Source organism: Oncorhynchus keta, chromosome 19 (genome assembly GCF_023373465.1).
Source record: "Oncorhynchus keta strain PuntledgeMale-10-30-2019 chromosome 19, Oket_V2, whole genome shotgun sequence".
Lineage (NCBI taxonomy): Eukaryota > Metazoa > Chordata > Actinopteri > Salmoniformes > Salmonidae > Oncorhynchus > Oncorhynchus keta.
Window position 1 is genome coordinate 17639092 of NC_068439.1, and position 17593 is coordinate 17656684.

Genomic DNA, 17593 nt, shown 5'->3' on the forward strand with positions numbered 1-17593 from the left:
ATACACTTGATAAGCAGGGTAAAGTTGCCCCTAGACACAGACACTCAGAAGCAGTTATCACCTTGGTTCTGGGGGAAGGACCAGATATTACTGATATCTCCCCAGAGCAACACAGGTGTCTTCTTCTCCTCTAGCAATAAAATGCATACTCTTAATACCTCTGTCCTCTGTCAGAGACAAGCACACAAACACACACATGTACACACGCACGCACTCACACACTTACACATTCACACAGTCATGCCTAGCCCCAACTTCGCATCCTCTATAACAAATCAATAGGCCTTACCAATCCCACCACAGTAGAATAAGACAATTTAAAAATATATATATTATTCAAAACAGTTTTATATAGAGACTCCCACTTTGTCATTGAGGACCAATAGGTTGAGCTGAAAAGTAGAAACGGGGCCATGATGACTTTTTTCTTTAAATTCAGGAAAACGTCTAAACGTTTCTGTGATATGACCCTTCTGTTACACCAGCCAGGTCACCCGTGATACAAGTCAGTATTCAACGTCTGAGGATGTTGGGAGATGATGTGGAAGCCAGCCACTAGGGGCAACAGTGAGCACTGTTAACTTCAAATAGGTTTCTCTTTTGCTAGGGTGTTGTGGATGGCGATCACTGATGGACGTAAGCATCAGTCTTCAAGTTTGAACCCAGCGATAGAAAGTTGTTTTTGATATTTCTGTTTTAAGCCTATACCAAACTTAACCCTTACCTTAACCATTCAGTGTTAATACCTTAACCATTCAGAGTTAATACCTTAACCATTCAGAGTTAATACCTTAACCATTCAGAGTTAATACCTTAACCATTCAGAGTTAATACCTTAACCATTCAGTGTTAATGCCTTAACCATTCAGAGTTAATACCTTAACCATTCAGAGTTAATACCTTAACCATTCAGAGTTAATACCTTAACCATTCAGAGTTAATACCTTAACCATTCAGTGTTAATACCTTAACCATTCAGAGTTAATACCTTAACCATTCAGAGTTAATACCTTAACCATTCAGAGTTAATACCTTAACCATTCAGAGTTAATACCTTAACCATTCAGAGTTAATACCTTACTTTAACCATTCAGAGTTAATACCTTACCTTAACCATTCAGAGTTAATACCTTAACCATTCAGAGTTAATACCTTAACCATTCAGAGTTAATACCTTAACCATTCAGAGTTAATACCTTAACCATTCAGAGTTAATACCTTACCTTAACCATTCAGAGTTAATACCTTAACCATTCAGAGTTAATACCTTAACCATTCAGAGTTAATACCTTAACCATTCAGAGTTAATACCTTAACCATTCAGAGTTAATACCTTAACCATTCAGAGTTAATACCTTAACCATTCAGAGTTAATACCTTAACCATTCAGAGTTAATGCCTTAACCATTCAGAGTTAATGCCTTAACCATTCAGAGTTAATGCCTTAACCATTCAGAGTTAATGCCTTAACCATTCAGAGTTAATGCCTTAACCATTCAGAGTTAATGCCTTAACCATTCAGAGTTAATGCCTTAACCATTCAGAGTTAATGCCTTAACCATTCAGAGTTAATGCCTTAACCATTCAGAGTTAATGCCTTAACCATTCAGAGTTAATGCCTTAACCATTCAGAGTTAATGCCTTAACCATTCAGAGTTAATGCCTTAACCATTCAGAGTTAATGCCTTAACCATTCAGAGTTAATGCCTTAACCATTCAGAGTTAATGCCTTAACCATTCAGAGTTAATGCCTTAACCATTCAGAGTTAATGCCTTAACCATTCAGAGTTAATGCCTTAACCATTCAGAGTTAATGCCTTAACCATTCAGAGTTAATGCCTTAACCATTCAGAGTTAATGCCTTAACTTAACCATTCAGAGTTAATACCTTAACCATTCAGAGTTAATACCTTAACTTAAACATTAAGAGTTAATTCCTTACCTTAACCATTCAGAGTTAATACTTTAACCATTCAGAGTTAATGCCTTACCTTAACCATTCAGAGTTAATGCCTTACCTTAACCATTCAGAGTTAATACCTTAACTTAACCATTAAGAGTTAATTCCTTACCTTAACCATTCAGAGTTAATGCCTTAACCATTCAGAGTTAATGCCTTAACCATTCAGAGTTAATGCCTTAACCATTCAGAGTTAATGCCTTAACCATTCAGAGTTAATGCCTTAACCATTCAGAGTTAATGCCTTAACCATTCAGAGTTAATGCCTTAACCATTCAGAGTTAATGCCTTAACCATTCAGAGTTAATGCCTTAACCATTCAGAGTTAATGCCTTAACCATTCAGAGTTAATGCCTTAACCATTCAGAGTTAATGCCTTAACCATTCAGAGTTAATACCTTAACCATTCAGAGTTAATACCTTAACCATTCAGAGTTAATACCTTAACCATTCAGAGTTAATGCCTTAACTTAACCATTCAGAGTTAATGCCTTAACTTAACCATTCAGAGTTAATAACTTAACCATTTAGAGTTAATACCTTAACCATTCAGAGTTAATGCCTTAACCATTCAGAGTTAATGCCTTAACCATTCAGAGTTAATGCCTTAACCATTCAGAGTTAATGCCTTAACCATTCAGAGTTAATACCTTAACCATTCAGAGTTAATGCCTTAACTTAACCATTCAGAGTTAATGACTTAACTTAACCATTCAGAGTTAATGCCTTAACTTAACCATTCAGAGTTAATGCCTTAACTTAACCATTCAGAGTTAATACCTTAACCATTCAGAGTTAATGCCTTAACCATTCAGAGTTAATGCCTTAACTTAACCATTCAGAGTTAATGCCTTAACCATTCAGAGTTAATGCCTTAACCATTCAGAGTTAATGCCTTAACCATTCAGAGTTAATGCCTTAACCATTCAGAGTTAATGCCTTAACCATTCAGAGTTAATGCCTTAACCATTCAGAGTTAATGCCTTAACCATTCAGAGTTAATGCCTTAACCATTCAGAGTTAATGCCTTAACCATTCAGAGTTAATGCCTTAACCATTCAGAGTTAATGCCTTAACCCAGAGTTAATGCCTTAACCATTCAGAGTTAATGCCTTAACCATTCAGAGTTAATGCCTTAACCATTCAGAGTTAATGCCTTAACCATTCAGAGTTAATGCCTTAACCATTCAGAGTTAATGCCTTAACCATTCAGAGTTAATGCCTTAACCATTCAGAGTTAATGCCTTAACCATTCAGAGTTAATGCCTTAACCATTCAGAGTTAATGCCTTAACTTAACCATTCAGAGTTAATACCTTAACCATTCAGAGTTAATACCTTAACTTAACCATTAAGAGTTAATTCCTTACCTTAACCATTCAGAGTTAATACTTTAACCATTCAGAGTTAATGCCTTACCTTAACCATTCAGAGTTAATGCCTTAACTTAACCATTCAGAGTTAATGCCTTACCTTAACCATTCAGAGTTAATGCCTTACCTTAACCATTCAGAGTTAATGCCTTAACTTAACCATTCAGAGTTAATGCCTTAACTTAACCATTCAGAGTTAATTCCTTACCTTAACCATTCAGAGTTAATACTTTAACCATTCAGAGTTAATGCCTTACCTTAACCATTCAGAGTTAATGCCTTACCTTAACCATTCAGAGTTAATGCCTTAACTTAACCATTCAGAGTTAATGCCTTAACTTAACCATTCAGAGTTAATGCCTTACCTTAACCATTCAGAGTTAATGCCTTAACCATTCAGAGTTAATACCTTAACTTAACCATTAAGAGTTAATTCCTTACCTTAACCATTCAGAGTTAATACTTTAACCATTCAGAGTTAATGCCTTACCTTAACCATTCAGAGTTAATGCCTTACCTTAACCATTCAGAGTTAATGCCTTAACTTAACCATTCAGAGTTAATGCCTTACCTTAACCATTCAGAGTTAATGCCTTAACTTAACCATTCAGAGTTAATGCCTTACCTTAACCATTCAGAGTTAATACCTTAACTTAACCATTAAGAGTTTATTCCTTTCCTTAACCATTAAGAGTTAAAACCTTAACCATTCAGAGTTAATACCTTAACCATTCAGAGTTAATGCCTTAACCATTCAGAGTTAATGCCTTAACCATTCAGAGTTAATGCCTTAACCATTCAGAGTTAATGCCTTAACCATTCAGAGTTAATGCCTTAACCATTCAGAGTTAATGCCTTAACCATTCAGAGTTAATGCCTTAACCATTCAGAGTTAATGCCTTAACCATTCAGAGTTAATAATGCCTTAACCATTCAGAGTTAATGCAGAGTTAATGCCTTAACCATTCAGAGTTAATGCCTTAACCATTCAGAGTTAATCAGAGTTAATGCCTTAACCATTCAGAGTTAATGCCTTAACCATTCAGAGTTAAACCATTCAGAGTTAAACCATTCAGAGTTAATGCCAGAGTTAATGCCTTAACCATTCAGAGTTAATGCCTTAACCATTCAGAGTTAATACCTTAACCATTCAGTTAAGTTAAGTTAACCTTAACCATTCAGAGTTAATGCCTTACCTTAACCATTCAGAGTTAATGCCTTACCTTAACCATTCAGAGTTAATGCCTTACCTTAACCATTCAGAGTTAATGCCTTACCTTAACCATTCAGAGTTAATGCCTTACCTTAACCATTCAGAGTTAATGCCTTACCTTAACCATTCAGAGTTAATGCCTTACCTTAACCATTCAGAGTTAATGCCTTACCTTAACCATTCAGAGTTAATGCCTTACCTTAACCATTCAGAGTTAATTCCTTACCTTAACCATTCAGAGTTAATGCTTTACCTTAATCATTCAGAATTAATGCCTTACCTTAACCATTCAGAGTTAATGACTTACATTTAAGAATTTGGAGTTCATGATTAAACTTAACCTTAAACACTTTGAAATTAGAGGTTTGGAATAACTTAGAAATTTGAAGTTTGAGAAAGTGATGAATGTCTTATTGTGATGTGAGACTGTGAGCGCTGGTGGGTTACATATTAATTGTCACTGTAACTAGTGTTGATATTAAGCATTTCATCCAAACATCATTCTTTTCCCCTCAATTTTTTCTCTTAATTTTTCTATGAGCTTTTCCAGAGGACCATGTAGTTTGATTGTATAGTAATACAGTCTGTCTGTGTGCATGCCTGTGTCTGTACATGTTTTTGTGTTTGCAGAGCGCCGACAAGGGGGTCTGAAAACTGTCTCTTCGTTCAGTTCGACTCGTCTGCGGAGCAGTACTGTACTCTACCACATCTCTGGTCACCTCCACAGCAAAGACAACAAGAAGAGGAAGAAGAGCAAGATCAAACTCAACAAGGTAAGACACAACCAACACTACATCTTAACAACCAACACTACACACCCTAAAACACTACACACGATAACAACCAACACTACACACCCTAACAACCAACACTACACACCCTAACAACCAACACTACACACCCTAACAAACAACACTACACACCCTAACAAACAACACAACACACCCTAACAAACAACACAACACAACACACCCTAACAACCAACACTACACACCGTAACAACCAACACAACACACCATAACAACCAACACTACACACGATAACAACCAACACAACACACCTTAACAACCAACACTACACAGCCTAACAACAAACACTACACACCCTAACAATCAACACTACACACCATAAACACTACACACCCTAACAACCAACATTAAGATGGAGCCGGAGAAGAAGGCTGATGTTTAACGTGTCCCTAACCGATTGTTTTTTGTTTGTTTCTTTACATTGTTTGTAACTTATTTTGCAACTTATTTTGTACATAATGTTGCTGCTACTATCTCTTATGACCGAAAACATCAGAACTGGACATCAGAATAGTGATTACTTACCACGAATGAGCAAAATCCTTTTTGTACTTTAACGAGTCCGACGTGAATGATATACTGCTTTCCCGTAAACAGGCCCAGATCCCCGTAATTTGCGTGAAGAGAAGGTAGAGAAAAAGGGTCCGGAGGGCGGGCTGCCTTGTGAGAATTTGTAGTCGATCAAATAAACCCCCACTTTCTTCCATTCTGCTAGGAAACGTGCAACCTTTGGAAAATAAAATCGATGACCTACACGGAAGATTAAACTACCAACGGAACATTCAAAACTGTAATATCTTATGCTTCACGGAGTCGTGACTGAACGACGACATTATCAACATACAGCTGGCTTGTTATACTTTGTACCGGCAGGATAGAACAGCGCGGTCTGGTAAGACAAGGGGCGTATGTATTTTTGTAAACAACAGCTGGTGCACGATATCAAAGGAAGTCTCTAGGTTTTGCTTGCATAAGGTATCGTATCTCATGATAAGCTGTAGACCACACTATCTACCTATAGAGTTTTCATCTGTATTTTTCGTAGCTGTCTACATACCACCACAGGCTGAAGCTGACACTAAGACCGCACTCAATGAGCTGTATTCCACAATAAGCAAACAGGAAAATGATCACCCAGAGGGGGCGCTCCTAGTGGCAGGGGACTTTAATGGGGAACTTAAATATGTCTTAACAAATTTCTATCAGCATGTTAAATGTGCAACCAGAGTGAAAAGAACTCTGGAACACCTTTACTCCACACACAGAGACGCTTACAAAGCTCTCCCTCGCCCTCCATTTGGCAAATCTGACCATAATTATATCCTCCTGATTCCTGTTCCAAACAAAAATTAAAGCAGGGATCACTAGTGACTCGATCAGTGAAAAAGGGGTCAGATGAAGCAGATACTAAGCTACAGGACTGTTTTGCTAGCACAGACTGGAATATGTTCCGGGATTCCTCCGATGGCATTGAGGAGTACACCGCATCAGTCATTGGCTGCATCAATAAATGCATCGATGACGTCGTCCCCACAGTAACCATACGTACATACCCCAACCAGAAGCCATGGAGGAGAGGGAAGGAGCGTGAAGCTTAGAATAAATCCCATTATCCCCTCCGACGAATCATCAAACAGGAAAAGCGTCAATACAGGATTAAGAACTAATCATATTACGCCGGTTGTGACGCTCGTCGGATGTGTCAGGGCTTGCAAACCATTACAGACTACAAAGAGAAGCACAGCCAAGAGCTGCCCAGTGACACGAGCCTACCAGATGAGCTAAACTACCTCTATGCTCGCTTCGAGGCAAATAACACTGAAACATGCATGAGAGCACCAGATGTTCCTGAAGACTGTGATCACACTCTCTGCAGCTGATGTGAGTAAGACCTTCAAACAGGTCAGCGTTCACAAGGCCGCAGGGCCAGATGGATTACCAGGACGTGTACTGCGAGCATGCGCTGATCAACTGGCATTTGTCTTCACTGACATTTTCAACCTCTCCCTGTCCGAGTCTGTAATACCAACATATTTTAAGCAGACCACCATAGCTCCTGTGCCCAAGAACACTAAGGTAACCTGCCTAAATGATTACCAACTCATAGCGCTCATGTCTGTAGCCATGAAGTGCTTTGAAAGGCTGGTCATGGCTCACATCAACACCCTTGATGTGAGAAATCTCTATTGCAATCCACACTGCCCTTTCCCACCTGGACAAAAGGAACACCTATGTGAGAATGCTGTTCATTGACTACAGCTCAGCGTTCACCACCATAGTGCCCTCAAAGCTCATAAATAGCTATGGACCCTGGGACTAAACACCTCCCTCTGCAACTGGATCCTGGACTTCCTGATGGGCCACCCCCAGATGGTAAGGGTAGGCAGCAACACATCCGTCACTCTGATTCTCAACACGGGGGCCCCTCAGGGGTGCGTGCTCAGTCCCCTCCTGTACTCCCTGTTCACTCATGACTGCACGGCCAAGCACGACTCCAACACCATCATGAGGTTTGCCGATGACACAACAGTGGTACGCCTGATCACCGACAATGACGAGGCTTCTAAACAGCTTCTACCCCCAAGCCATGAGACTCTTGAACATCTAATCTGTAATTTCTACATACATTTTTTAAAACTTTTGAATAAATTACATTCCGTATAGCTCTTGATTATTGAAGAATATAACTTTTTTCCCTCATGTGCTTAGTTCAACTGTCGTACCATGTATCATATTAGAACCCCAAATATAAGCTTGTTTTATTCCATTGTCTGTAAAATGGACTATGTGTAGCTTCGAAACATGGTTCAAACTGTCATTTTGATCTGATGCATGGTCAGTCCTGGTATCCATAGATCTGTCTATGAATAGTTACATTTCTCCAGCCCCATCCCTTTGCTGTTAACCAAAACATTGGTTGACCACTCTATTTTTGTTTGAACTGCAGATTTCCTTTTTAAAGATCTGTCTTTTAGATATTCTTCCTATCTCCTTTGATTAATAAACATGTTTTTTATAACAACCCTAACTCGCCAACAAGCATATACTTTACTCAGACAGTTTTCTTTGGATCCCAAATGTATTATGGACTCCCCTTTCTACTTCCATCTCCTTTCATACAATCAAAATGTGTTCCCTTCTACTTTCCTCCAATCAGAATGTTTTTCCCCTCTCCTTTCATCCAATCAGAATGTTTTTGGGGACCCCCCTGCTCTGCCAGAGTACAAGGTGGCGGACGCCAAGAAGTCCAAGTTCATCTTGCTTCACTTCAGCACCTTCAAGGCGGGTTGGGATTGGCTGATCCTGCTGGCCACCTTCTACGTTGCCGTGACAGTGCCCTACAACGTCTGCTTCATCGGAGACGATGACCTCACCAGGAGCACTACAGTCAGCGACATCGCTGTGGAGATACTCTTTATTATAGGTATAAGGGAGGGTCATATGTGTGTATGGGAGGGGTTACGTGGCATGCGGTTAGGCTTATGGTTGGGTTGGGGTTAGGGTTAGGGCTAAGGTTAGGCTTTGGATAGGGACAGTGTTAGGGTCAGTGAAAGGGTTAAGTTTAGGGTTATGGTTAGGGACAGTGTTAGGGTCAGTGAAATGGTTAAGGTTAGGCTTTGGTTAGGGACAGTGAAAGGGTCAGTGAAAGGGTTAAGGTTAGGGTTATGGTTAGGGACAGTGTTATGGTCAGGGAAAGGGTTAAGGTTAGGGACAGTGTGTATAGTTTGTTGTCCAGCAGCTCAGTAACCTCAGTTACACTGATAGTGTATTTGTGTGTACTGTTACGTTCCCGAAGGACAAACTCAAAATGTCACCGCTCACAGAAAAGGGAACTAATAAAAAGAAACTTCGACAACAAAGACAAAACAGAAAGGGGTTCATAATTGGTTGAAAGACACCCATGAAAGTTGGAAAGTAACTGATAAGGGCTTCTTAAAGCCCAATACATTTGCATCAGAGGAAAAACTAAAGGAAATCAACTCACACCAATTTAGGATAGGGAGTAAAACGAATATGAATCAAAACAAATAAAACTCAGATGTATTTTTGGCTAACTAAAGTGGAAGCACTAACATGAGGTGTAGCTCTCCCAAAGTTGCCTCTTCCTGATACACTGTAGGTCTTAAATGCCAGTTGGGCCAGCTCAGGTGAAACATATCCTCACTAACGAGGTGTCTCCAATCAGTGTGTTTAAACTAACGTGCTAACCAACCTCAAAATGGATAGAGAATCCAAAACAGTACTTATTACATTATCTGATAGTAAATCATGGATCTGTAACCTTACACCCACCACTCTCTCCTTCCCTCCCTCCCTCCCTCTCTATCTCTCTCTCTCCCTCCCTCTATCTCGTTCTCTCTCCCTCTTTTCCTCCCAGACATTGTGTTCAGTTTCCGTACCACTTACGTGAGTAAGTCTGGTCAAGTGATTTTCAGTGCGCGGTTGATCTGCATCCACTACATGACCACGTGGTTCATCATTGACCTGGTCGCCGCGCTGCCCTTTGACCTCCTCTATGCCTTCAAAGTCAGCGTGGTGAGTTTTCTGATTGGTTGAAATCACTGTGATGCTGGGTGGTGTATTGTCATTCATTTAAAGAGGGAATTAAATGTTTTAGAAAGCAGGGGTGAGTTTTTTTTGCCAAATCACTGAAGAATACATATTAAAACCATTACATTTGCAAGGACTAGATTGGGTTTTAATACAGTACTGTATCTAGCCATTGTATCTGCCAAGCACATTCCATCTCACATTTGTTATGGGATCAATATCTAAAGTAATCCTAGACTTAGCGCTCCGGTACCGGTTGCCATGCGATAGCATAGAGAACAGCCTATGACTGGGGTGGCTGGAGTCTTTGACAATTTTTAGGTCCTTCCTCTGACACAGCCTTGTGTAGAGGTCCTGGACGGCAGGCAGCAGCTTAGCCCCAGTGATGTACTGGGCCGTACACACTACCCTCTGTGGCCAATATACCACAGCTAAGGGCTGTTCTTACGCACAATGCAATGTGCAATTCCTGGATATAGCCCTTAGCCGTGATATTTTGGCCATATACCAAAAACCCCAGAGGTGCCTTATTGCTATTATAAACTGGTTATCAACGTAATTAGAAGGGTAAAAATAAATGTTTTGTCATACCCGTATACGGTCTGATATACCACGGCTTTCGGCCAATCAGTATCTAGGGCTCGAACCACGGAGTTTATAGCTGTTTTAAAGCAGTGTCCCTACCTGACACCCTAGACCCACTCCAATTTGCTTACCGCCCAAATAGGTCCACAGACGATGCAATCTCAACCACACTGCACACTGCCCTAACCCACCTGGACAAGAGGAATACCTATGTGAGAATGCTGTTCATCGACTACAGCTCGGCATTCAACACCATAGTACCCTCCAAGCTCATCATCAAGCTCGAGATCCTGGGTCTCGACCCCGCCCTGTGCAACTGGGTACTGGACTTCCTGACGGGCCACCCCCAGGTGGTGAGGGTAGGCAACAACATCTCCTCCCCGCTGATCCTCAACACGGGGGCCCCACAAGGGTGCGTTCTGAGCCCTCTCCTGTACTCCCTGTTCACCCACGACTGCGTGGCCACGCACTCCTCCAACTCAATCATCAAGTTTGCGGACGACACAACAGTGGTAGGCTTGATTACCAACAATGACGAGACGGCCTACAGGGAGGAGGTGAGGGCCCTCGGAGTGTGGTGTCAGGAAAATAACCTCACACTCAACGTCAACAAAACTAAGGAGATGATTGTGGACTTCAGGAAACAGCAGAGGGAACACCCCCCTATCCACATCGATGGAACAGTAGTGGAGAGGGTAGCAAGTTTTAAGTTCCTCGGCATACACATCACAGACAAACTGAATTGGTCCACTCACACAGACAGCGTCGTGAAGAAGGCGCAGCAGCGCCTCTTCAACCACAGGAGGGTGAACAAATTCGGCTTGTCACCAAAAGCACTCACAAACTTCTACAGATGCACAATCGAGAGCATCCTGGCGGGCTGTATCACCGCCTGGTACGGCAACTGCTCCGCCCTCAACCGTAAGGCTCTCCAGAGGGTAGTGAGGTCTGCACAACGCATCACCGGGGGCAAACTACCTGCCCTCCAGGACACCTACACCACCCGATGTTACAGGAAGGCCATAAAGATCATCAAGGACATCAACCACCCGAGCCACTGCCTGTTCACCCCGCTAGCATCCAGAAGGCGAGGTCAGTACAGGTGCATCAAAGCTGGGACCGAGAGACTGAAAAACCGCTTCTATCTCAAGGCCATCAGACTGTTAAACAGCCACCACTAACATTGAGTGGCTGCTGCCAACATACTGACATTGACACTGACCCAACTCCAGCCACTTTAATCATGGGAATTGATGGGAAATGATGTAAATATATCACTAGCCACTTTAAACAATGCTACCTTATATAATGTTACTTACCCTACATTATTAATCTCATATGCATACGTATATACTGTATTCTATATCATCGACTGCATCCTTATGTAATACATGTATCACTAGCCACTTTAACTATGCCACTTTGTTTACTTTGTCTACATACTCATCTCATATGTATATACTGTACTCAATACCATCTACTGTATGCTGCCCTGTACCATCACTCATTCATATATCCTTATGTACATATTCTTTATCCCCTTACACTGTGTATAAGACAGTAGTTTTGGAATTGTCAGTTAGATTACATTTACATTACATTTACATTTAAGTCATTTCGCAGACGCTCTTATCCAGAGCGACTTACAAATTGGTGCATTCACCTTATGACATCCAGTGGAACAGCCACTTTACAATAGTGCATCTAAATCTTTTAAAGGGGGGTGAGAAGGATTACTTTATCCTATCCTAGGTATTCCTTAAAGAGGTGGGGTTTCAGGTGTCTCCGGAAGGTGGTGATTGACTCCGCTGTCCTGGCGTCGTGAGGGAGTTTGTTCCACCATTGGGGGGCCAGAGCAGCGAACAGTTTTGACTGGGCTGAGCGGGAACTGTACTTCCTCAGTGGTAGGGAGGCGAGCAGGCCATAGGTGGATGAACGCAGTGCCCTTGTTTGGGTGTAGGGCCTGATCAGAGCCTGGAGGTACTGAGGTGCCGTTCCCCTCACAGCTCCGTAGGCAAGCACCATGGTCTTGTAGCGGATGCGAGCTTCAACTGGAAGCCAGTGGAGAGAGCGGAGGAGGGGTGACGTGAGAGAACTTGGGAAGGTTGAACACCAGACGGGCTGCGGCGTTCTGGATGAGTTGTAGGGGTTTAATGGCACAGGCAGGGAGCCCAGCCAACAGCGAGTTGCAGTAATCCAGACGGGAGATGACAAGTGCCTGGATTAGGACCTGCGCCGCTTCCTGTGTGAGGCAGGGTCGTACTCTGCGGATGTTGTAGAGCATGAACCTACAGGAACAGGCCACCGCCTTGATGTTAGTTGAGAACGACAGGGTCCAGGATCACGCCAAGGTTCTTAGCGCTCTGGGAGGAGGACACAATGGAGTTGTCAACCGTGATGGCGAGATCATGGAACGGGCAGTCCTTCCCCGGGAGGAAGAGCAGCTCCGTCTTGCCGAGGTTCAGCTTGAGGTGGTGATCCGTCATCCACACTGATATGTCTGCCAGACATGCAGAGATGCGATTCGCCACCTGGTCATCAGAAGGGGGAAAGGAGAAGATTAATTGTGTGTCGTCTGCATAGCAATGATAAGAGAGACCATGTGAGGTTATGACATAGCCAAGTGACTTGGTGTATAGCGAGAATAGGAGAGGGCCTAGAACAGAGCCCTGGGGGACACCAGTGGTGAGAGCGCGTGGTGAGGAGACAGATTCTCGCCACGCCACCTGGTAGGAGCGACCTGTCAGGTAGGACGCAATCCAAGCGTGGGCCGCGCCGGAGATGCCCAACTCGGAGAGGGTGGAGAGGAGGATCTGATGGTTCACAGTATCGAAGGCAGCCGATAGGTCTAGAAGGATGAGAGCAGTGGAGAGAGAGTTAGCTTTAGCAGTGCGGAGGCGCCTCCGTGATACAGAGAAGAGCAGTCTCAGTTGAATGACTAGTCTTGAAACCTGACTGATTTGGATCAAGAAGGTCATTCTGAGAGAGATAGCGGGAGAGCTGGCCAAGGACGGCACGTTCAAGAGTTTTGGAGAGAAAAGAAAGAAGGGATACTGGTCTGTAGTTGTTGACATCGGAGGGATCGATTGTAGGTTTTTTCAGAAGGGGTGCAACTCTCGCTCTCTTGAAGACGGAAGGGACGTAGCCAGCGGTCAGGGATGAGTTGATGAGCGAGGTGAGGTAAGGGAGAAGGTCTCCGGAAATGGTCTGGAGAAGAGGGGAGGGGATAGGGTCAAGCGGGCAGGTTGTTGGGCGGCCGGCCGTCACAAGACGCGAGATTTCATCTGGAGAGAGAGGGGAGAAAGAGGTCAGAGCACAGGGTAGGGCAGTGTGAGCAGAACCAGCGGTGTCATTTGACTTAGCAAACGAGGATCGGATGTCGTCGACCTTCTTTTCAAAATGGTTGACGAAGTCATCTGCAGAGAGGGAGGAGGGGGGAGGGGGATTCAGGAGGGAGGAGAAGGTGGCAAAGAGCTTCCTAGGGTTAGAGGCAGATGCTTGGAATTTAGAGTGGTAGAAAGTGGCTTTAGCAGCAGAGACAGAGGAGGAAAATGTAGAGAGGAGGGAGTGAAAGGATGCCAGGTCCGCAGGGAGGCGAGTTTTCCTCCATTTCCGCTCGGCTGCCCGGAGCCCTGTTCTGTGAGCTCGCAATGAGTCGTCGAGCCATGGAGCGGGAGGGGAGGACCGAGCCGGCCTGGAGGATAGGGGACATAGAGAGTCAAAGGATGCAGAAAGGGAGGAGAGGAGGGTTGAGGAGGCAGAATCAGGAGATAGGTTGGAGAAGGTTTGAGCAGAGGGAAGAGACGATAGGATGGAAGAGGAGAGAGTAGCGGGGGAGAGAGAGCGAAGGTTGGGACGGCGCGATACCATCTGAGTAGGGGCAGTGTGGGAAGTGTTGGATGAGAGCGAGAGGGAAAAGGATACAAGGTAGTGGTCGGAGACTTGGAGGGGAGTTGCAATGAGGTTAGTGGAAGAACAGCATCTAGTAAAGATGAGGTCGAGCGTATTGCCTGCCTTGTGAGTAGGGGGAAGGTGAGAGGGTGAGGTCAAAAGAGGAGAGGAGTGGAAAGAAGGAGGCAGAGAGGAATGAGTCAAAGGTAGACGTGGGGAGGTTAAAGTCGCCCAGAACTGTGAGAGGTGAGCCGTCCTCAGGAAAGGAGCTTATCAAGGCATCAAGCTCATTGATGAACTCTCCGAGGGGACCTGGAGGGCGATAAATGATAAGGATGTTAAGCTTGAAAGGGCTGGTAACTGTGACAGCATGGAATTCAAAGGAGGCGATAGACAGATGGGTAAGGGTAGAAAGAGAGAATGACCACTTGGGAGAGATGAGGATCCCGGTGCCACCACCCCGCTGACCAGAAGCTCTCGGGGTGTGCGAGAACACGTGGGCGGACGAAGAGAGAGCAGTAGGAGTAGCAGTGTTATCTGTGGTGATCCATGTTTCCGTCAGTGCCAAGAAGTCGAGGGACTGGAGGGAGGCATAGGCTGAGATGAACTCTGCCTTGTTGGCCGCAGATCGGCAGTTCCAGAGGCTACCGGAGACCTGGAACTCCACGTGGGTCGTGCGCGCTGGGACCACCAGATTAGGTGGCCGCGGCCACGCGGTGTGGAGCGTTTGTATGGTCTGTGCAGAGAGGAGAGAACAGGGATAGACAGACACATAGTTGACAGGCTACAGAAGAGGCTACGCTAATGCAAGGAGATTGAATGACAAGTGGACTACACGTCTCGAATGTTCAGAAAGTTAAGCTTACGTAGCAAGAATCTTATTGACTAAAATGATTAAAATGATACAGTACTGCTGAAGTAGGCTAGCTGGCAGTGGCTGCGTTGTTGACTTTGTAGGCTAGCTGGCAGTGGCTGCGTTGTTGACACTACACTAATCACGTCGTTCCGTTGAGTGTAATAGTTTCTACAGTGCTGCTATTCAGGAGCTAGCTGGCTAGCTGGCTAGCTGGCTAGCTAGCAGTGTTGATTACGTTACGTTGCATTAAAAGAACGACAATAGCTGGCTAGCTAACCTAGAAAATCGCTCTAGACTACACAATTATCTTAGATACAAAGACGGCTATGTAGCTAGCTATGTAGCTAGCTACGATCAAACAAATCAAACCGTTGTGCTGTAATGAAATGAAATGAAAATGTGATACTACCTGTGGAGCGAAGCGGAATGCGACCGGGTTGTTGAGTGTTGAGTGCGGAAGTTCTATTCGGTAGACGTTGGCTAGCTGTTGGCTAGCTAGCAGTATCTCCTACGTTAAGGACGACAAATAGCTGGCTAGCTAACCTCGGTAAATTAAGATAATCACTCTAAGACTACACACTCTAAACTACACAATTATCTTGGATACGAAGACAGCAAAGACAACTATGTAGCTAGCTAACACTACACTAATCAAGTCGTTCAGTTGAGTGTAATATTTTCTACAGTGCTGCTTGTTGGTTATTACTGCATTGTCGGAAATAGAAGCACAAGCATTTCGCTACACTCGCATTAACATCTGCTAACCATGTGTATGTGACAAATAAAATTTGATTTGATGATTTGATTTGATTGATTGGTAATATCTAATTCAATGGTATTGTATTGTATTTACAGTACCTGGGCTGAGACACAAGTGGCATTTGAAAAGAATGGATAGCATTGATTACTTTATAACACAGAGGAACTGGTGGTTTTCCCACACGTGTTTCTGTGTATTGATTTCATAAAAAGCACAAGGGAAACAGCTCCATCACATTGTGCCATCAGAGCCTTTACTGTTCTAGTATAATAATACACTATATATACAAAGGTATGTGGACACCCCTTCAAATGAGTGGATCTGGCTATTTCAGCCACACCCGTTACTGACAGGTGTATGAAATGGAGCACACAGCAATGTATTCTCCATAGACAAACATTGGCAGTAGAATGGCCTTACTGAAGAGCTTAGGGACTTTTGATGTGGCACCGTCATAGGATGCCACCATTCCAACAAGTCAGTTCGTAAAATTTCTGGCCTGCTAGAGCTGCCCCAGTCAAATGTAAGTGTTGTTATTGTAACGTGGAAACGTCTAGGAGCAACAACGGCTCAGCCGCGAAGTGACAGGCCACACAAGCTCACAGAATGGGACCCCCGAGTGCTGAAAGGCGTAGCGAATAAAAATTGTCTGTCCTCGGTTGCAACACTCACTACCGAGTTCCAAACTGCATCTGGAAGCAACGTCAGCACAAGAACTGTTAATCGGGAGCTTCGTGAAATGGGTTTCCATGGCCGAGCAGCTGCACACAAGCCTAATATTACCATGCGCAATGCCAAGCATCGTCTGGAGTGGTGTAAAGCTCGCCGCCATTGGACTCTGGTGTAGTGGAAATGCGTTCTCTGGAGTGATGAATCACGCTTCACCATCTGGCAGTCCGACGGACGAATCTGGGTTTGGCGGATGCCAGGAGAACGCTACCTGCCCCAATGCATAGTGCCAAATGTAAAGTTTGGTGGAGGAGGATAATGGTGTGGGGCTGTTTTTGATGGTTCGGGCTAGGCTCTGTAGTTGCAGTGAAGGGAAATCTTAACACTACAGCATGCAATGACATTCTAGACGATTCTGTGCTTCCAACTTTGTGGCAACCGTTTCGGGAAGGTCCTTTCCTGTTTCAGCATGACAATGCCCCCAGGCACAAAGCGAGGTCCATACAGAAATAGTTTGTCGAAATCATTGTGGAAGAACTTGACTGGCCTGCACAGAGCCCTGACCTCAACCTCATCGAACACCTTTGGGATGAATTGGAACACTGACTGTGAGCCAGGCTTAATCGACCAACATCAGTGCCCAACCTCTCTAATGTCCTTGTGGCTGAATGGAAGCAAGTCCCCGCAGCAATGTTCCAACACAGTGGAAAGCTTTCCCAGAAGAGTGCTGGTATTTATAGCTGCAAAGGGGGGACCGACTCCATATTAATGCCCATGATTTTGGAATGAGATGTTCGACGAGCAGGTATCCATGGTTCCGTTGAGAATAGTTGTATGGCAAAACTGCAGATATTTAGCAAATTAGAACAATTTCAGCAATTGAATGATGTTACCCAATTTGAAACGCTGCTCTCTGTGGCTGAGGAT

At 43.7% G+C, this 17593-nt stretch overlaps 1 protein-coding gene across 1 annotated transcript in view; it reads left to right on the forward strand.

The window, feature by feature from the left end:
* LOC118397958 (potassium voltage-gated channel subfamily H member 8-like) overlaps positions 1-17593 on the forward strand; it is a 139650-nt gene that overhangs the window by 50153 nt on the left and 71904 nt on the right. The window contains exons 4-6 of the mRNA XM_052469899.1: positions 5176-5318; positions 8544-8778; positions 9733-9890. Of these exons, the coding sequence (XP_052325859.1) occupies positions 5176-5318; positions 8544-8778; positions 9733-9890 (536 nt within the window). The remainder of the gene's footprint in view (positions 1-5175; positions 5319-8543; positions 8779-9732; positions 9891-17593) is intronic.